Below are 22,271 nucleotides of genomic sequence, written 5' to 3' on the forward strand. Positions count from 1 at the left end.
CTTTAAAAAGCCTTCCAGGTGATGCTCATATCCACTCAAGTTTGAACACCATAGATTAAGGAAAATATCTCATAATCTTGGGGTAAGGGTAAGTAATTTATAAGCGTAGAATAAAATAGCCATAAGAAAAAATATCAACGAATTGTATCCCATTAGCAAGAAATTCTTTTAATCAAAATTCAACTTTAAGAGAGTGAAAAGTAAATCAAGACATAGAAAATATTCCCAATGCATATCCAACAAAGGAGTAGTATGCAAGAAATTATAAATAAGAGAAGAATGAATCCCCTCCCTATCACTACACACTCTCCCATACACACACACACACACACACACACACACACACATAGCTAAAACCTTAAACTGGTACTTCACAAAACAGTGTATATAAATGGTTCAAAATCATGTGAAAATATTTCAAGTACCATTAGCCATCATGGAAACATGAACCAAAAAATTTGGATTCACTATACCCCCATTAGAGGGGTTAAAATGTAAAGGGTAAATACATCAAATATGAGTGACATTGTTAAGAAGATGAAAGGTAGATTGGTATAACCACTGAAAACTTGTTTGCCACTTATCTATTAAATGTGAAAAATACATATAAACTGTGCTCAGCAATTTCATTTGTATGTCTATTTACAAGAGAAATGGCTGTTTATATTTGCAAAAAGATATGTATACAAGTGTTCAAAGCAACAGTATTCAACATAACTAAAATCTGGAAACAATGAAAATGTCCATCCACAGTAGAACAGCTAAATGGTGGTACAGTCACACAATGGAATACTACACAGCAGTGGAAAATAATGAATTACTGCTATATGTTACAACATGAATAAATCTCACAAAAATAATGTCGACTGAAAGAAGGCAGACACAAAATAGGTCTTACAATATGACCCTAGTAACATGAAATTCAAAAACAAGTCTAAACTCTGGTCATAAAAGTTATAATATTTGTTGTCTTTAAAAAGATACTGAATAAAAAATGGATGTTGACTGGGAAGTAGAAGCATGAGGGAGAAAAATTCTAGGGGCTGAAAATTTTCTATACCAGGGTAGTGAATTATGCTTAGATTCCCCCCAGAAAGCAGACCTAAATCTGGAGAGGAGAGACCATCAAAGTAAACTATATTGAAACAAGAAACATTGTATAAAACATGCTAGCCATAATGCTAAGATGAAGATATGGAAAATGTGAGAAAGGAACGAGACTTGTGGATTCATGAAATGATGACCAGTTTTGGTCTGTGTGTATTTGGCTGGGTCAGGCCCTAGTTCTGGCATGCAGAGTCTTTTCATTGCAGCACCCAGTCTCTCTAGTTGTGGTGCATGGACTTAGTTGCTCCATGGCAGCTCAGTTCCCTGACCAGGGATGGGACACATGAAACCCATGTTCCCTGCATTGCAAAGCATATCCTCAAAAATCCATAAGAATGTGTTCTATTTTATCTCTTTGCCTTGATCTCACTTCAACCTCAGGATCAACATTCTTGCGCTCTTTTCTTGATCATCTTCTTTTCTCTTCAGGGACACACTAGTACGACTACCTCTCAGAGGTCACCCATATCAGTGCTTCTCAAATTTTAATGCATTTATAAACCCTGCTGATTTTGCTGACATACAAATTGTGTTTCAGGAAGTCTCAGCTGAGGTCCAAGATTCTATATGTCTAACAAGGTGATAACTCTGTTCCTTATCACTGAAACATTTTAAATAATATGAGTCTACATTCTGCCTTCTGCTTTGTATTTAGAATACTTATAAATCAATTTGTTCAATCGCTGTCATGTCCAATTCTTTGCAACCCCACGGACTGCAGCACGCCCAGGCTTCCCTGTCCTTCCCTGTCTCACTATTGTTCAAACTCATGTTCATTCACTCAGTGATGCCATCCATCCATTTCATCCTCTGTCATCCCCTTCTCCTCCTGCCCTCAGTCTTTCCCAGGATCAAGGTCTTTTCCAATGAGTACACTCTTCACATCAGGTGGCCAAAGTATGGTCGCTTCAGCTTCAGCATCAGTCCTTCCAGTGAACATTCAGGATGGATTTCCTTTAGGATTGACTGGTTTGATATCTTTGCTGTACAATGGACTCTCAATATAAAGAAATATTTTCACTCAAATTAATCTCTAGAGTTAAAAAATAAGAATGGTCAAATATAAAAACTGTGTTTCTCTTCAAGGGCTCAGAGAAATCACTAAAAACTAAAGTCACTAAGTGCAGTCTCTTGGCCAAGTGAAAAGACTTTTAACCAGAAGAGCATCAGATGTCTCAACTACTACAAAGATGACAGGAAGGAAAAAATATTTTAAAAGATCATAAATTCAGAATAAATTCAACCTAGATTTTTACTTACAGCATACTTACAGCATATATGCAGATAAGACATTTTGCCATAGATACAAATGGTAAAAAGACATGGACTTTGTTCTCAAGAAGCTTATAAAATAGAAGGGAAAGGGGAAATAAATAGCTACAACAAAGGGTCTAAAGTGAGGAGGATTTTTAAAAGTTCAGTTAAATTACAATGGCAGTTCAGACGAGGCAGAGACAGCTCCCACTTGTGAATCAGGGAAGACCCTCTGGAGGAAGTAACATCTGAAATAAGCCTGATGATGCACTCACATTTGAATACGTGAAGGATCCTAGGACCTTATTCCATCCAGAATTTAAAACCCCCAACACAGGTTAGAATGACAAATTCTGCAAAAATATCATTTAGCTTAATTGACAACTGATCATTAAGCAAAAAAACACAACAACTAAAAACTCTCTGTAAGGAGAGTGGAAAGGCCATCATCACCTAAGTCTGTTTAGATGTGTCCTGAGTTCCTGGGCAGCCGGGATCTCATTCCAAAGGGAGACTAGAACTTGGGGATCCACAGTGTGTCCTAATGAGAACACTCCTTACTTCACATGGAGTGGAGGTAAGAAATGACAGCTAAGAAGGAAGAGGGCTGGGAAGAGGAAAACTGATGAGAGAGAGAAGAAAAGGATGGACAGACAAGTGGGCACTTGAAAAAGGGCAGGAAGGATGCACACGAAGAACTCACCAGTGCTTCCTAAGCCAAAATGCAAGACCTGCCATGAGGACCAGGGTCACAATCACTGCCAAGGCGATCCAGCCCACGGAGCTGTGATGATCTGTGGATGGGACACACACAGGTGTCCTCACAAACCCACCCACCGTTTTGCTGCATTTCTGTGCTCTTCCTTTGTTATTGGAGTGTCACCTCACCATCTCCTTCTTCCCTATTTCTTCTCTCATCCCTCCTTCATCTAACCTCAAGATTTCCCTCTGTCTCTAGGGCTCTCATTTTCAACTCCCATATTTTTTATTTTATTTTTATTCCTTTTGGGTCTGGAGTCCCCAGAATCCCCAAATTTTACATCTAGCTCTTCTGCTCTGCTAGAGAACAACCTACTCCATTTCCAGCGGGGCCCCAGTTCTTCCTCACCCCAGTAGAGGATGATGTCCTGGCCTCCTAGACTGCTGTGTCTCACCCGGCAGCTCAGGCCGGATGCCTCACTGGCTTCCACATCAAAGGAAACCTGAAGATACCACGTCCCATCAGCGTTAGGTAAGACGTCACTTCTCTGAGTGCCCTGTTGCTCCTGCTCACCCCGCATCCACATCACCCAAATGGGCTTTGGGTAGAAGCCAGAGGCGTGACAAACCAGCATCAGACGGCCAGGGCCAGGGCTGGAGCCAGGAGACAGCCAGGCCTCCGGTCGTACTGCAGAGGACAGGGAAGATCGTCAAATGAGGACTCTAAGGCAGACCCAGAAGTTCAGATTTTCACATCAATTTAGATTGACACACTTTTCCACATTGACCCTGGTCTGATTCCTGGATCAGGAAGATCCTCTAGAGAAGACATAGGCTACCCACTCCAGGATCCTTGGGCTTCCCTTGTGGCTCAGCTGGTAAAGAATCCACCTGCAATGCAGGAGACATGGGTTTGATCCCTGGGTTGGGAAAACTCCTGGAGAAGGGGAAAGGCTACCCACTCCAGTATTCTGGCCTGGAGAATTCCATGGACTGTAATAGACCATAGGGTTGCAAAGAATCAAATACAACTGAGCAACTTTCACTTTCCCATATCTATGATGGTCACTATCCCCTCCCCCTCTTAGTTCCTTGTTAGGAAATGAAAAGGTGTGACTTTAGAACAAAATATTAATGGAGAAGGGTGTGGGACTAACCTTGTCTCTGGAGATATGCCTTCCCAGCATCAAGAAGACCCAAGAGGAAACGTGGACAGGTATCACTGAGCAGCTTGTGTATTATTTCATTGGTTCCTCCAAACAAACTGAATAGTCTTCTGAGGCCCTGAGCCATCTTTCCACCCTCTGGAGAGGACACCCATGACTTGTTCTGAAAGCTCAAGAAGTCTGATCCTTGATAAGCAATCCGCACAAATCCTACTGGGGCTTTCCCAGCATGCAACTCACAGGCGTTTGCTGTCTGTACCTCAAAGGGATGTGGCAAAGAAAATTAGAGAAAAGAGGGCATAAAAAAGATAAAATTAATCAAAGGATGATAGAAACAGAAGGGAGAATTTCAGATGATTTGATGAAATGAAGCAAGATTGGTTTCATCAGATATCCAGAGAAAGGGGAATTATTGGCAGTTGGGAATATAAGAAGAGATGAATGACATAAGGAGGAGGGTAAAATATTTAAAGAAGGCAGTGTAAGTTATGTGAGCAAGAGAATAAGGAAGGACTTAATGTAAGAAAGTGGGGGTTAAAATAACCCAGGATGAATGAAATGAAATAGATAACACTGAATATATAAACATAGATGCCTAGTTGGAAACTGCGGAAAGGGGCTGTTGCAAGTGACCAATGATGCGAGATAATAAAGCACAAGCCTGCAGTCAATGAGAGAGGAGTCTGTAAATAGCAGAAGTCTTGAACCTTCTGAGAAATCAGGGTCTAGATTATACCCTCTGCCCAAAAGGATACAATTGCAATTCTATGGTGTAGAGAGTTAAGTTTCAGAATTGATTGGAGGCTGTTTCTTAGAGAAATAAACTCATTAAAACCCACACACACCCTAACATATCCCCAATCCCTGTTAAGGAAAATGAACTTACATTCTAATGGCCATTTCCTGGCATGTTTGTAAAATTCCTGAACAAATCCAGTGAGGAGCTTGTGAAAAATATCTTGCAGTTCCATCAACTCCTCATTGCTGAAGTTGCCCTTGGACCAAGGCCAAAGGTAAATAAAAGTCCCAGAGTTGATCTTCCAGCCATGAGTCTGCAACTCACCCAACCAGCCTGAGCCCAGACTTTGCACCCAAGAACTGTTGTGAAAGGATAAGACACAGAAGACTTGGAAGGAGACGGGCTCCTGAAAGCCTGTGGGAAAAGAACAAAGACAATGAGGAGGGGCATTGGGAAGGAGAAAGATTGGAAGATGAAAGGTACCAAAGAAAGGAAACTCAGAACCCAGATAAAAGGTAAGATATCTCAGCAGCCACATGCCTGCCCCAGGGCCCTATGTGCTATATGTGCATATAATCTTCAAAAGAGCACAGGGGTCTGGAGTCAGGGATACTCAGACTGAAACTAGGCTGATACTCTCAATCTTCTGGTTTGGGAAACCACCCCATACATACAGGCAGGCACGCGTGCACACACACACACATTCACATACATATACCTACCTTCTGGAATAGAGTTCTTATTCTCTTCATTGTCTCCACTCACGAGGAGAGCCAGGAGCAATGGAAGTTGCAGAAACAGCATCTCATTTGCAGATGTTTTTTTTTTTTTCTCTCAGAAAAGTTGGTCTTTGATTTCTGTTCTAAGCAAACCTACCACACAACACCTCTACTCTGACTTCCTTCTCCTACCAACGAACCTTCCCTTTATTCACTGTCTGAAAAAAAAAAAAAAAGCAACAACAACCTGCTTCTTCCCTAATCCCCAGACCGCCTACCCAAGTGCTCATTTCTCTTCCAGTTCTGACTCTCTTCTCTGGCTTCCAAGTTCTCTCCTTGTCACCAGCTTCCATCCTGTTCCTCTTCCCCAATCTAACTGTTATGGACCAAGTCTTATGTGGTATTGAAAAGTCAATGTACCAGTAAGGACTTTCTCAACCAAGAAATAAAAGCATGAAACTAAATGTCTTCCCAGCAACCTACTTAATGTTCTCATGCCACTGCTCTTTTCTGTTACTCTGTCTTCCTCTTGTTTGTTTGTTTTTTTTTTTTAATATTTCCTCAAATATTATCTCCCCCTTTCTCACTCCCACCCACCTCATTCACACCTCTGAGTTCTCACTCATTGCTTTATTTGCTTTTTCAGGATCCCCTATGATTTCCCTGAGAAACAGTATAAACTGACACATATTCTTCATTATTCATAGGGAGCAGCCAGAAGCCATCACAGAGACCACAGGAGCATTGCAAAATAAAGAACAGCCTCCTCTGTTTGACTTGCATTGATATATATTCACTCATCAAACAGTCATGTAGCACCTGCCTGAGAACAAGCATTTGTTATACTTGTGAATCATGTTACACACAATGCAGTAACCTTATTCTAAGACATTTTCGATTCCTTGGGGGATAAAACACTGAAACAAGAATTGTAAATCTTGCTGTGCTGAGACTTATTATAATGTATAAACTCTAGATCAAAAAAAAAAAAAAAAGCATTCTTGAAACAACATTTTCCAAAATGGTGACCCTTAACTGTTTTGTTTACCCAACAGGATCTTGACTTCAGAGATTGTCCTGAGGTGTTACATCTATCGCCTGTGGGGGACGGGGAGAGTTTTAACTGAGTAAATTTGAAGGTCTAGCTTTAGTCAATGATTCATGAATTGGACAACATCCCATCTAGCAACTACGAAGGCACTCAGAGAAACAGCATAAAATGGAAGGTTTTTATAAAAGGGGCAGGTCAGGTGAGCTATTTATCAAAAGAAAGGAAAAGATTATTTTAGACCAGGACATCTTCTTTTTGAGGGGAAGGGAATAGCGAGAATTTTATCATGTAGATTGCCTCTTCTTCCTCTGGAGGGTGGAGAGGGCCTCACAGGCAGATTATCTCATTGGTGCTGATCAGAAAACTCCAAAATAGTTGATTAAGATTACATTTCTGGTGAAGGTTGGAAATGCAATTAAGTCAGATATTGAATCTAGATTTGGCATCACGCACTTTAGCCGAGTGACTCCACTCTGGGCCTGTGTTTTCTCTTCAACAACCTCTGCTGTACTGGATCCCCAACATCTAACAGAGTGCCTGGCAAGTGGTAGGTGCTCAGTTAATAGTTTTGAGTGTTGGCATAATTTGATACAGGCATCAAATGATATTGTACGTTATAGTGATCTTCAACATAAAATTATTCAAGACATCAGAAAACATTATTTACCCCTGCTTGATGAAGTGAAAAACTTTAGAGTTTTACTTCAGATTAAAGTATATACTAATAAGCACGAAGTTTACACAAAGGGTCCTGCTATAAATCTCTTATTAATGATGTAAAAAAATAATAAACAGAAACCTCAATTAAATAGAGTTGGGAGACCCAAAGTGGGGGCTCTCAAGCTTTCACATGGGTCACCATGATTGCAGATGCCAAATTGCAAATCTCTGCTCATCCTGAATAAACCCATCTTGTTTGGGGATATATCTTGTCATCTACTCATTTTAGGTCAACACATAATAAGAAACCACTGAGAATATATAGGAAGTAAAGTTAATAGAATATAGTGAAGTCATTGATCCAAGATTCTTTTCTTACTGGTCGTCCCTGAATGCTTCATGCTTGCTTTATCATATGCTGCTCTCTGCTGGAAATGCTGATCTCCCTCATTCATGGTGTTTGTAACTGTCTAAAGTCTCTTAAATATTTGTTTATGCTACTTATAACCTGGATAGATGTATTTAGGCTCTTTATTTTGTTATTTCTTGGTATATAAGCAAACAAAAATTATTTCAGGCTAATTCAAGGAAGAAAATTTTTTTGGAAAATTAAGATTAAAAAATAAAAAGCTAGAAAGAGTTTCACTTGGATATTTGTAATTTTTAAAAGCTGTATAAGCAAAACCACAACTTATCTTGAAATGATCATAGCACAGAAGTATTAGGGCCAGCAATTAACCCAAAACTTAAGGAAAGACAGATTCCTGCAAGGAAATACAAGATGCAAATCCTTGCTTACTTGGGACAGATGTCAGATGCTACACAAGCCAGTGAGAACAATTCACATAAAATTGTTTATGAACTCCTAAAGGCATGAGTATCCACACTCTGAGAGTTACAGATAAGGGAAAGTCACTCAGTCGTGTCTGACTCTGCGACCCAATGGATTACCAGGCTCCTCCATCCAGGGGATTTTCCAGGCAAGAATACTGGAGAGGGTTGCCATTTCCTTCTCCATACAGATAAAGGAAATTCACTTTTTTCCATGGACCTCACCAAGGTCTCCTGAAAGATTGGAATCAAGGATATAGGCCAGAGAAATCCTTCCTCATGGTACAAGACTGAGATCTGAGATAGGCAAGAAGTCCCAACCAGATCTTCTCCACTATCTCCCACACAGAAAAGGATGGAAGGGTGTGGGTGTGGGAGGGGAGGGCAGAAAGCTCTATTGTCTTCAGGACATAGGTGGAGACACGCAGCAGCTGGAGGAAGGAGAAAAGTGAAGAAGTGACACTAAAACAGCCTATCCTTAATTTTTAGAGGTTCCATCCTGCTGAGAGCAAGGTGGAACACTTAGAAGGCCTAACCCCCAAAACTGAAAGACTAGGCACCTGCCTAAGAATGAGACTGAGTCAGAATAAAAATAATGCTCCTACTCAGTCTCCCAACCAGATGAGCCAGCATGGAGTAGTAGGAAATTTCCACTGCTGCACAAGAGGCAACAGTGTGGCCATAAATGTTGAAGCACCTCACAAAGGAAACACCAAAGCGTGTGAGTGAAGCAGACATTAAGAAAAATTCTCTATCCACACTGAACAAAGTCATGCTGGAGGAATTTGAAGACTGTTAAAACAACAAAACACAAATCCAGTTAACACCTAATTGACAGAAATTACACTCTCAGTGTCTCACAAAAGTCCATTTCAAGACCAAAAAATTAAACAAAAACACTGTTTACTTCGGTGTCTCTTGTACACAATATGATTGCATTTTAACCAGGAGTTATTAAACACACACAAAAGAGTCATGAAAGTAAAGCAGCCAGGCAACTAAGATAGTGTGCACTTGCCGCAAGATTTCCTTTGCCCTAGAGATGGTGACTCTAACCAATTAAAACAAACAAACCAAAAACAAACAAAAAAAAAAAACCACTAAACAAACACAGCTTGAAAGACAGAAAGAGAGACAGAGAAGGAAGTTGACTTCAAAAGAAAGGGAAAAGGTTTATGTCTTAGAACCATTAAAAGTCCTTTTTCCCTGCTTTTTACATATGAGGCCCCACATTTACATTTTGTTCAGTTCAGTTCAGCTGTCTTTCAGTCGTGTCTGACTCTTTGCCACCCCATGGACTGCAGTACCAGGCCTCTCTGTCCATCACCAACTCCCAGAGTTTACTCAAACTCATGTCCATTGAGTCGGTGATGCCATCCAACTATCTCATCCTCTGTCATCCCCTTCTCCTCCTGCCCTCAATCTTTCCCAGCATCAGGGTCTTTTCAAATGAGTCAGCTCTTTGCTTCAGGTGGCCAAAGAATTGGAGTTTCAGCTTCAGCATCAGTCCTTCCGATGAATACTCAGGACTGATTTCATTTAGGATGGACTGGTTGGATCTCCTTGCAGTCCAGGAGACTCTCAAGAATACTGGACCCCCAAACTGTGTAGCCACCAGTGCTTATACCCTTCACTGCGGACTGGGGAAAAGCATGGAGAAGGCAGTTTGAGTTTGGGTAGGTAGAAGAGAAACAAGAGTTAATTAACTGAGGAATGGAGTCTGGGACCAACAGGTTAGGAGCTGGGCAGAGTCACTAGGGAACATAGCAGGTGGAGGAGGAGAGGAGGAAGTCAAAAGAGGAAGAGGATGAAGGGAAGAGGAGGGAGGCAGAGGCTAAAAGTGAAGGAGGAGGGAGAGGAAGCGGAAGGGGAAGAGTAGGCAGAGGACTGGAAAGAGAAGTGGAGAAGAGCCACTGATTCTTCAACTCAACTTCTGTAGCAGAGTTGGTCCTAGTCAGGGGGCAGGAAGCAGCCGGTAATTGAGTCATGGCCCCACCATGGACCTGCAGTTTCCCCGGCAGCTCCATTCCTGAGCATAAACTTAGCTATGGTGGATGAAGGACAGATCTGAAGGAAGAGAAAGGACAGGGGCTTCTCAGGAGCTGCCTAAGGATTTCTGAGAACTAGAGAAGCTGAAGAAAGGCAGAACCAGAGGTCAACTTTAAGGGCTAACGTAGGGCCAGAGGGAAGGTGACCGTGACCTGGGGGAGGGGGAATGGGAGAAAATAAAGTGGTCATATAAGTCACTGATAACTATGTGTTCCCTGGACCAAGAAACCCCAGAGGAGAAAACCAGAATAGGTGAGATAAACCCTGATTAGAATTCAAGTTGACAGGATACAAGGGAGTCAAGTATTCTTCCCTGGGTGATCAGACTTCTCCAGGTTCCTCCCTCTAGATTCACTGGTTCTTAGGCCATCAGAATTCTCCTGTTCTTTCTAACATCTCTTACTTAGTGCTCCTCCAAACACGGAAGACCATCACAACTCTTGAATTCCTTCTCCTCAGGACCCAGATGTGAGCTTCTCTGCCCACAATGTCTCATAGGTTCATCTTACATCCTTCTCCCTGCCCAAAGAAATCCCAGCTTCCCTTCTAGAGAAATCCACTTCCTCTTATACCAATTTGTCTTTTACTGACCTCATTTTCCCTCCAACTCTGCATCAAGTTTTCCCTTGCCTCTTCTTCCTTGCAGCATTTGATCTGAGTGCGTCTCACCCACCCCATCCCCCACCACAGAAAATATTTTCCCAAAAGGAGCTTTGGACTGAGGGTCAAGATGGACTCCTAAATGGATACCTGCTGGACACAGTGTATTAGAGAAATCATATCAGCACTCTGGGCTCAGTTTTCTTATCTGCAAAAATGACTGAGTGGAAAGAACTGAACATTTTCTAAGATGAAATTTGGCTCCAGCGTCTTTGTTCCTCACTGTACTCCTGCTCTTTCCCACCTGTGTGTTCTCCTCTTTGCCCGCTCTACTCTCTCCTTCTTCCTCACTCCTGTATTTTCCTAGTCATTCTCCACGAAGCCCTTATCTCAGCCCCCAGTCCTCTTCTTCATCTTATTGTCCCTACCCATTCAGTCTCATTACAGTTTTCCTTCCTAACTCACTTTCAAATCTAAAGCATTGTTTTATTTTATCATATGATTTTTAGATTTCTGTGTATAAGTACATGAAACACAGTTATGAATTCTTTTTTTCTTTTTGTTAGAAATATTTTTCAACAAATGCCGGTACTATTTTTTTAATTTTTATTTATTTGTTTATTTGACTGCACTGTCTTGGTTGCTTTGCATGGGCTTTCGCTAGTTGCAGCGGGTGGGGGCTACTCATTGTGGTGGTTTTTCTTCTCATGGAGTATGGGCTCTAGATGTGAAGGCTTCAGAAGTTGCAGCGCACAGGCTCAGTATTTGTGGCACATGATCTTAGTTGCTCCATGGCATGTTGAAATCTTCCAGGACCAGAGATTGAATGGATGTCCCCTGCACTGGAAAGCAAATTCTTATACATTGTGTCACCAGGGAAGTCCACAGTTATGGATTCTATTTCTGGCAAGATGGCTGATTGTGTAACTTGAATAGACTAAGAAATTCAAGGTAAAAAATATCTTTTCATTCTTTTTTAAATACATAGCTGTGCTGTTGATGAAATAAGGGAATCAAACATAGAAAAAAAAAACAGAAATCCAGAGATACAGACAGGAAATGATGCTCGGGCATACAAGACATTCTGTGTATGCCCTAGGGGTTTGGCTATTGTGGTTACTTGGATCAGGAAGCAAGGCCTTGGGACTTCCCTGGCAGTCCCATGGTTAAGACTCTGTGATCCCATGCATGGGAAATGAGTTTGATCCCTGGTGGGGAATTAAGATCTCACATGCTGCACAGATAGCCAAAAAATATAAAAGGAGACAAGGCCTTGAGACTTTGTCTCAAATAAAGTGAAATTTGAAATTAAGTTTCCTGCTATCCACTGGTCTCAGTGATAGAATGGACTAACAAATATCTGCCTAACTGTCAGAGAAGGAAGTGTGCTTGGCTGTGTATTCACTGAACATTGGCTCGTTTGCTTGCTTCTCATTCTGAGAATTACTAATCACAAGTCTGAGACTGGAACTCAAAAATATTCTCCTTGTGTGATCTTAGAATACACAAACTAAAAAATGAAAATAAAAGATGATTCCAAGTTTATGATATCTCTGTGACACTTGGTGAATGAAAATTCTGGGGTGCCTATCTGCTTGTGGGATCTTCGGTCCCAGGCCCAGGACTGAACCTGGACCATAGGCAGTGAAAGCACCAGTCCTAACCACCACACTACCAGGGAATTTCCAACACTAGGTAAAATTTGAAGCAAAGTTTGTTTTAAGAACACTCAACACAGTCTGTGAAAAATTCCTACACATAAAGCCTTTCCTAATATGAGTGCATAATCCAAAATTACAGCATATGGAGAGAAATAATTCAGCATTAAAGAAAGTAGACAGACAAACAAATAAAGGCTAGATCCCTCAAGAAATCACACACTGACAAAATTGTATTTTTAAAGCTTAAAGATATGAAAAGAAACAACACCAGAAGAGAAAGAAACATCAAAAAACACCAGGAAGATTAAGCTTCTAGATATGAATATTCCAAATACTGTAATTTAAAACTTGATCCATGGATTAAGCAAAAAAACAGAGAAAGCAATTTTTGAATATTTCTAAATTGAGAGAGCTGAAGAATTTTTTATAGCACAAGACAGAGCTAAATAGCTGTTGAGTACAAACAAAAAAGTTAAGAGATATGAACACCAACATGAAATCCAACATAAGTCTAATAGGAAATTCATTAGGAGACAAAACAAATAATGAGCAGAGGAAATATTTGAAGAAACTGTGGCTGATAATTTTACAGAATCAATGAAAGGCATAAATCTTTAGATTCAGGAAAGACAAAATCTCCAAAGCAAATTAATAAATTTGAAAAACAATGTTTACTTTTCATAGTGAAGAAAGCAACACAGAGTTGTGGGCAGCTTACAATATAAATCAATTTAAACCAAAGTTCTTTCCTTTAGATTTCCATATGTCTTAATTCAATCAGTACTTAATAAATACCAAGGGACATGCTAAAAGATGAGAAATGGGAGAATACAGAAGCTCTAGAGAAAGAAACAAGTAAACCAACCATAAATGTAGAGAGTGTTTCCCTTGTGAGAGAAAGCACAGGGATGCAATGAGCTTCATTAAGTCCTCATTAAGTCATTTTATCTATATTTGTACTGCTTACATGGTCTTGTTCATTCAGGGCCCCAAATACTGGTTACAATAATCAAGTAGGAGCAGTGAGATTGTACATCCATGAGAATATTTCAAGTGGTTTTTAATTTGGAAACTGATGAAGATATCAAGATATTTGAGACTGGACCTATATAATGAGTGCCGTGTATAACAGCTGGCATGTTAGATATCAACTTCTAACTTCTATGTAAGAAGCTGATGAGAATCTTGGACAGTCAGGGAACATTTTCTTGACCATAGTGCTTACTGGATTTTACTTATTTCAGCAATCACTAGGTAATATGAATAATAGTTAACATGTTTATTAGGTGCCTATTCTTATACCAGTTGCATTTAATACCCTTTTTTTCCATTTTATTTTTGAGGACACTTAAAATCAGATAGGGGACTTACCTGGTGGCTCAAATAGTAAAGAATTTGCCTACAATGCAAGAGACCCAGGTTCAGTCCCTCGGTTGGGAAGACCCCCTGGAGAATGGAATGGCACTCCACTTTAGTATTCTTGCCTGGAGAATTCCATGGACTGAAGAGCCTGGCGGGCTACTCTCCACAGGGTCACAAAGAGTTGGACACGACTGAGTGACTAACTCTTTCATAATCAGATGGATAGTAGGTGAAGATGTTTTTTGCTCCATGCTTACTCAGAATTCTCCTTAAGAGCATCCTCTGTAAAAACTATTTTAAGACAATGTTGATTTTCCCCTAATGTGTTCTGAAAATTCTAAGTTTTTAACTATTATTCTACAAAGTTTATGTGCTTGTTTACTTGTCTACTTTGCCTAATGACTAATCATCTAGAAGAAAAGTTTGCCAACACTGCATGTATTAGTTTGCTAGTGTTACCATAACAGTTACCACAGACTGGATGACTCAAGCAACAAAAATTTCTTTCTCACTGAGCTAGAGGCCAGAAGTCCAAGGTCAAGGTGTCAGCAGGTTTGGTTTCTCCTGAGGTCTCTCTCTTCGCTTATAGATGACCATCTTTTCACATCAGTGTCTTCACACCATCTTTTCTCTGTGCATGCACATCCCTTTTGACTGTGTATGTGCAAATGTCCTCTTCTTGTGAGGATACCATTCAGATTAGATTAGGGACCTCCCTAATAGCCTCATCTTCATTTAGTTACCTCCTTAAAAGGCCCTCTTTCCAAGTACAGCTGCATTATGAGACATTAGGCATTACAGCTTCAATGTACGAATTTTAGGAAGGCACAATTCAGCCCATAACACTGGATACATTCACTTTCAAAATCTTCTTCACTTTACTTCTTATTGACTTTCAAATGTGTTTTTTTAACAGAGGTGTCTTATAGATATCCAGACTTCAGAGACTGTTGGTATGGCTTAAGAAAGTAACCTGTAACTTCCAAAATGTCTATAACTCTGTACTGTTTCCTATTAATAATTGTTACCCCAGTATTTACATTTAAATAGACATCTCTGCTTTCTAAAATGTAGAAATAATTCTGAATTTTCATTTCTTTTTCTGACTTTTCTTCATTAAACATAAAGGAAAACAATACATTTTCTTTTTGAAATGTAGAAAGTAGAAAGTCACACTATTGGTTATCAAGATTTATAATAAACCTAGAGTAATTAAGATTACTACATTGCATTGACATAAGGATAGACTTATAGAAAAAAGGATCAGAATAAGGGGTCCAAAGACAGACCTATGTATATGCAGATAGGTTCCAAGGGATTGCAAAGAATCAGACATGACTTTATAACAGAACAATATATACATAGGGACACTTAAATTACACCATAATTAATACTTCATATAAGTGCTATTAATCAATAACTAACATTGAAAAATGCAATTTTACCTCTGTTTCACACCACACACAAAAATAAAGTCTAGGAATATTGTACTGTGTGCTCAGCCTTGCCCAACTGTCTGCGGCCTCGTGGACTGTAACCCACCAGGCTCCTCTGCCCATGCAATTTTCCAGGCAAGAATACTGGAGTGGGTGCCATTTCCTACTCCAAGGGATCTTCTCGACCCAGGGATCAAACCCACATCTCTTGTGTCTCCTGCATTGGCAGACAAATTCTTTACCACTAGCACTGCCACTAGCTTTGACTAGTCTGTCTAGTCAAAGCCATGGTTTTCCCAGTAGTCATGGATGAATGTGAGAGTTGGACCATAAAGAAAGCTGAGCACTAAAGAATTGATGTTTTTGACCTATGGTATTGGAGAAGACCCTTAAGAGTCTCTTGAACTGCAAGGAGATCAAACCAGTCAATCGTAAAGGATATCAGCCCTGAATATTCATTGGAAGGACTGATGCCGAAGCTGAATTCCAATACTTTGGCCATCTGATGTGAAGAACTGACTCATTGGAAAAGACCTTGATGCTGGGAAAGATTGAAGGCAGGAGGAGAAGGGGATGACAGAGGATGAGATGGTTGGATGGCATCACCGATTTGATGGACATGAGTTTGAGCAAGCTCTGGGAGATGGTGAAGGACAAGAAAGCCTGGTGGGCTGCAGTCCATGGGGTCGTAAAGTCAGACATGACTGAGCAACTGAACAACAACAAAGAATTGTGAGATTAAATATTTCTTCCAATTCCCTTTTGTACAGAGCTGCATTCATGGTGAAATAAGGGAAATTCCATAGAGAACCAGACAAAGAAGAGATGAGGCAAACAGGAACTAGTACTTAGGCATATGAGACACTGTCTCCTGCACTAGTAGGCAGATTCTCTGAGCCACCAGGGAAACCAGGAAATTCTCTTTTCAAAGGTTAAAGATATTAAAAAAGGAGTAATATGAGAAGAGAAAGAGACATTATCAAAAACAACCAAGCAGATTAAGCCTCTAGAAGTAAACATTCTAAGCACTAAAATTTAAAATTCAATGCATATATTAAGCAACAAAAGAGAAAGCAATTTGCAAGTATTTGTAGACTGGAGGATCTGAAGAGTTTCCTGTAATGCAATACAGAACTAAAGAGCTGTTGAGTATGAATTAAGAGATGTAAAGACTATAATGAAATCTAATATAAGCCCAATAGGAAGTTCACAGGAGAGAGAACACATAAGAAGAAGAGGAAATATTTGAAGAAATAATACCTGAGAATTTTCCAGAAATAATGTCATAAATCTTTAGATTCAGGAAAGACAAAAGTTACAAAGCAAATTAATAAGTTTGAAAAATGATGTTCATTTTTATAGTGAAAAACATCTCAAAGCTCACACTTCAGAAAGAAACCTGTAAACTAATCATAAATGTAGAGTGTTGTGAACCAACCATAAATGTAGAGAGTGATAATTCTCTTGTGAGAGAAATTACAGGGATGCAATGAGTCTCATTAAATCCATTTTATCTATATTTGAATTTCTTACATGGCACTGCTCACTCAGAGCCCCAAAATATTGACTGTAATAATCATGTAGGACTGAGACAGTTAGACTATCCTTGAGAATACTTCAAGTGGTTTTTAATTCAGAAATTTATGAAGACAGTAAGATGATTTGAGGGGCTTCTCTGGGGGTTCAGTGGTAAAGAATACCCCTGCCAATGCAGGAGACTCGGGTTCCATCCCTGAGTCAGGAAGTTTCCTTGGGAAAGGAAAAGGCCACTCACTCCATTTCTTGCCTGGGAAATTTCATGGATGGAGGAGCCTGGCAGTCTACATTCCGCGGTGTTGCAAAGAGTCAGACGTGATTTAGCAGCTAAACAGAAACAACAACAAAAAGATGATTTGAAACTGAATCTAAATAATGAGCACCACAATTAACACTGTTACTGGGTCCAAGCTCATATTGCTTGCCATATGACAGGCCAATAAATCAAGAGATGAGTTGTTGGGGCAAGGCATAGCAACTTTATTCAGAAAGCTGGCAGACCAAGAAATACTGGACTCATGTCTCAAAGAACCATCTTGCTTGAGTTAGAATTCAGACTTCTTTATACTAAAAGGGGAGGGAGTAAAGTCAAACATTTCCCAGTTCCAGTCAGCCTTGGTTGGGGGATGGAGAATGGGAAGTGAAATGTTAATTCCGTCCTTCCTGCATTCTTTCACGGGTGGGCCTGGTCAGGATGTTTCTTGTGATGTAAACAAAGTTATTTTACTTAATGATCATAACCTGAAAGACGGGGTTCCCAGACATAGGTCATTTTGTGTGATTGAAGCTTATAGGTAGCATCCCTTTGGTGTTTCACTTGTAATAGAATACAAAGATTCTTCCCTATTAAAACTCCTGTGTGTTATAGATTTACTTCTAATTCCATAACAAGAAGCTAATGAGATTCTTGGACAATTAGACAACATTTTCTTGGCAATACTGCTTAATGGTTCCTGCCTGTTTCAGCAATTACTAGATAGTAAGGATAATAGTACCACATCTGTTAAGTGCCTCTTTGTTTACCAATTGTGTTCATACCCTTCTTTTTTCAGTTTATTTTCTGAGGACTTTTATAAGATAGAAAGTGGATGAAGTCATTCTTTACTATACACTTGCTCAACGTTTCCCTTAAGAGCATGCTACAAAAACTATTTTAAGAAGACTTTGATTTTCCCTGATATGGTCTGAAAATGTTGCCAAAAACTTAGTTATTATCCTGGTTTCATTGTTATATGTTTCTTTACTTGGCTATCTTGCTTAATACCCAATCATCTAGAAGAAAACTTTACCAAGACTTGACCCATTACTTTGTTAGTGTTGCTGTAACAACTACCACAGACTGGGTGACTCAGACAACAAAAATTTATTTCCCACTGATCTAGAGGCTAGAAGTCCAAGATCAAGGTGTCATCAGTTTGATTTCTCCTGAGGTCTCTCTCTTCAGCTGTAGATGGCCATCTTTTCACATCAGTGTCCTCACACCAGCTTTCCTCTGCGCATGCACATCGCTCTTGACTCTGTGTGTGCCCAAATTCCCTCTTCTCATAAGGATACCATTCAGATTCGATTAGGGACACCCTAACAGCCTCATTTTACTTTAATCACCTTTTTAAAGGTTCTATCCAAATATAGCTATGCCCTGAGATCCTGGGTATTAGGGATTCAAAATATGAATTTTATTGAGACATGATTCAGCCTGTCACACTGGATATGTGTGTGTGTGTGCGCTCAGTCATGTCCAACTCTTTAAGACCCCATGGACTGTAGCCCACCAGGTTCCTCTGTTCATGGGATTTCCCAGGCAAGAATACTGGAGTAGAATGCCATTTCCTTCTCCAGGGGATCTTTCTGACCCAGGAATAGAACCCACATCCCTTGTGTCTCCTGCATTGACAGGCAGCTTCTTTACTTCTGTGCCACCTGAGAAGCCCTTACACTGGATATATTTACTTTGAAAATATTGTTCACTTTACCTCTTTCACTTTGCAAAATCTTATTGGCTTTCAAATATGTTTTTTAACAAAGATGCCCTATAGATACGCAGATCTAAAAGACTACTGGTCTGGCTTATGAAAGTAAGCTTTAACTTCCAAAAAATCTATAATCCTTGATTGTTTTCTTGTTAATAATTGTTGCCTCAGTATTTACATGTAAATAGGCAACTCTATTTTCTAAAATGTAGAAATAAGTCAGACTTTTCTTTATTAAGCCCAAAGATCAATATTATATCTTTCTACATCACTACATTTTGGAAAACAGAGATGTCTATTTAAATGTAAAGATCAACATTATATTTTCCCTCTGTTTTCACAAGGTACATTAAAAGAAAAGTAGAAAGAGTTACACTCTAGTGGTTATCAAGATTTATTATAAACCTAGAATAATTAAGATTACTTTACTACATTGAACTGGCACAGGCAAAAATTATAGAAGAAAGGATCAGAATATCCTTTATTCTGAGCCATATTCAGACTCATGCATATACAAATGGACTCAAATTACAACACAGTTGTACTGCATATTAGTGTTATTAAGCAATCAACCAACATTGGAAAAAGTACAATTTGACCCTTACTTGTCCATATAGTCAAAGCTATGGCTTTTCTAGTAGTCGGGCACAGATATGAGAGCTGGACCATAAAGAAGAATTGATGCTGAAAAATTGATGCTTTTGAAGCTAAATGCTGGAGAAGACTCTTGAGAGAATCCTTTGGACTGCAAGATCAAACTAGTCAATCCTAAAGGAAATCAACACTGAATATTCATTGGGAGGACTGATGCTGAAACTGAAGCTCCAAGACTTTGGCCACCTGATGCGAAGAATTAACTCACTGGAAAAGACCCTGATGCTGGGAAAGATTGAGGGCAGGAGCAGAAGGGGGTGACAAGGGATGAGATAGTTGGATGGCATCATGACTCAATGGACATGAGTTTGAGAAAGCTCCAGGAGACAGTGAAGGGCAGGAAAGCCTGGTGTGTTGCAGTCCATGGGGTGGCAGAGTCGGAGATGACTGAGAGACTGAACAAAACAGAAAGCCCCCCTTTCACGCCACACAAAAAGCAAAGCCTTGTATACTGTAGACATAAATGTAAGAAGTAAAACAATTAGGCTTCTCAAAATATAAGAATACAGTGGTTTGCAAAGTAGGATTCTCAAACCAGAAAAATAAGCATCTTCTGGAAGTCATAAACAATGCAGGTTCTTGGGCCTCTTCCTTGACCTACAGAATTAGAAACTCTGGAGGCAGTTCCCAAAAATATGTGTTTTAAAAAACCTTCCAGATGATGCTGATGCCCACCCAAGTTTGAGGGCCGTAGATTAAGGCGAATATCTCAAGACCTTGGAGTAGGAATAAATAATTCTCAAGAGTCGAATAAAGTAGCCTTTAAGAAAAATATCAGTAGACTCTATCCCACTAGCAAGAAATCCTTTATATCATAATTCAACTTATAAGAGAGTGGAAAGTAAACCAAGACTGGTAGGAAATATTCTTAATGCCTATTCAACAAAGGAGAAGTATGCATAAATTATAATTAATTTCAATTCGATAAGAAAAATCCCCTCCCTACCACACCACAGACACACACACACAGCTAAGACTTAAACTTGTACTTCTCAAAAGAGTACATATAAGTGACTCAAAAACATATGAAAAGTTAAGTACCACTAGTTAACAGGAGAAAATGAGCCAAAATAATAATTGAATGCTCTATACCCCCAACAGAAAGGTTAAAATTAAAATGATTAATAATATCAAATGTGAGTGAGGATGTGGCTAAGATGGGAGGTAGATTGAGATAAACACTATGAAAACCTGTTTGCCAGTGTCTATTAGATATAAAAAGTATGCATAATTTCATTTACATGTATATTCCCAAAAGACATGAGCGTTTGTTAACAAACACATAAAAGAAATGTTCAAAACAGCATTGTTCAACATAGTTTAAATCTGAAAATAATTCAAATGTCTATCTACAGTAGAATGAATAAATTTTGGTATATTCACACAGTAGTATAACATGTAGCAATGAAAGATAACGTTACTGCTGAATGTCACATCATGAATAAACCTCACAAAAATAATGTTGACACAAATAGGTCTTACTGTATGATTCTAGTAACAGGAAGTTCAAAAACAGAATCAAAATTAAACTCTGGACATAGAGGTCAGAATATTTGTTGTTTTGAAAAGATGTTGACAGCAAGTGGTGCCATGAGGGGTTGTGTTTAAGTTCCTTCCAGAAAGCAGATCTAAAATAGGAAAGGTGAGAAAGTCAAAGGACACTGCAATGATGAAGGAAGCTTTATAGGTAAGACTTTACTTAGGGACATGATACCAGGTGTTAGGAGTGGGAGACTTGGCAAGTACAACAGGAGAGAAATTCCAAACAATGGTGTATTATCAGAGTGGTCACCACTCTGGAAAACTGGGATCTGATCCCACTGGAAGCCTCTGAGGAATTCCACAGATTGTGGCTCAGTGCTGTAAGCCTGAGGGATACAAGGGTAGCACATATCCATGACCTGACTCATGTCCCCGAAGAGCCATGTTCCCCTGTGCACCAAGGAGTGTTAATTCCCCCACACTCGCAGTTTTGAGCATCGAAACATGATAAGCAGCTGCTCACAGATGTCCCAACCACATCATAAGAAAAGCCTTAGTGTAAAACTGCAGACGATAGGCAGTGCAGGTGACGTTAGGTTCTCTAACCAGTCGTCATCTTAGCAATGGCTGGGGAAAAAATACTGGGCTGAGAAGATGTGAAGCATAAGAAGTGTCTGACACTATCTGATTTTTCTGAGCAAACAAAAAATATATTCACAAGATCAAACAATGTTTTTTCATAGGAAAACTTCCAATACACCAGTCTGGTCAGTAACTGTTTATCTCCCAGTGACATCTAGTGGTGAAATATGAACATTCACAAGATTTCAGTTTACAGACTGTGACCCCATGGACTGTAGCCCACCAGGCTCCTCCATCCATGGGATTTTCCAGGCAAGAGGACTGGAGTGGGTTGCCATTTCCTTCTCCAAAAGGAAATTCCTCAGTAAATTCGATGTAGCCTAGTTTCACTCCAATCTGAATCAAAAGCTCAGTACCTGATGTAGACAGACACATGCAGTGACAGCTATTCATCTGTTGAGACACTTATTTTAATCCACCACTTCAAGAAGAGCAGGCAAACTCACTTTGGTACCTTGTAAGTAACTATCAGTGCATTAATGTGGGGAGCTTTGTAGTAAGACTTTGCTGTAAATGGAGACTTTTATCTGACTTTGGGCTAATTCCCCCATATTTTTCCCATGGTTACAATCAGCCTTAAATGTGATCTCTACATTGCATTTGTGATCTAAAAAATCCTAATTTCTCCAGCTTTTGGGAATCACTATAGTTAA

The 22,271-nt window shown here is 39.6% G+C and overlaps 1 protein-coding gene across 1 annotated transcript; it reads right to left on the reverse strand.

Moving 5' to 3' along the window:
* Window positions 1–331: 331 nt before the first annotated feature.
* On the reverse strand, window positions 332–5,783 carry LOC133040091 (T-cell surface glycoprotein CD1a-like). The gene is made up of 6 exons (XM_061119837.1): window positions 5,688–5,783; window positions 5,113–5,379; window positions 4,218–4,496; window positions 3,470–3,748; window positions 3,065–3,155; window positions 332–2,289 (listed from the first exon to the last, which is right to left on the reverse strand). Exons 1-6 carry the CDS (start codon window positions 5,767–5,769, stop codon window positions 2,283–2,285), a joined length of 1,005 nt encoding a protein of 334 aa, XP_060975820.1. The 5' UTR covers window positions 5,770–5,783; the 3' UTR covers window positions 332–2,282.
* Window positions 5,784–22,271: the final 16,488 nt, after the last annotated feature.

This window comes from Dama dama, chromosome 20 (assembly GCF_033118175.1).
Source record: "Dama dama isolate Ldn47 chromosome 20, ASM3311817v1, whole genome shotgun sequence".
NCBI lineage: Eukaryota > Metazoa > Chordata > Mammalia > Artiodactyla > Cervidae > Dama > Dama dama.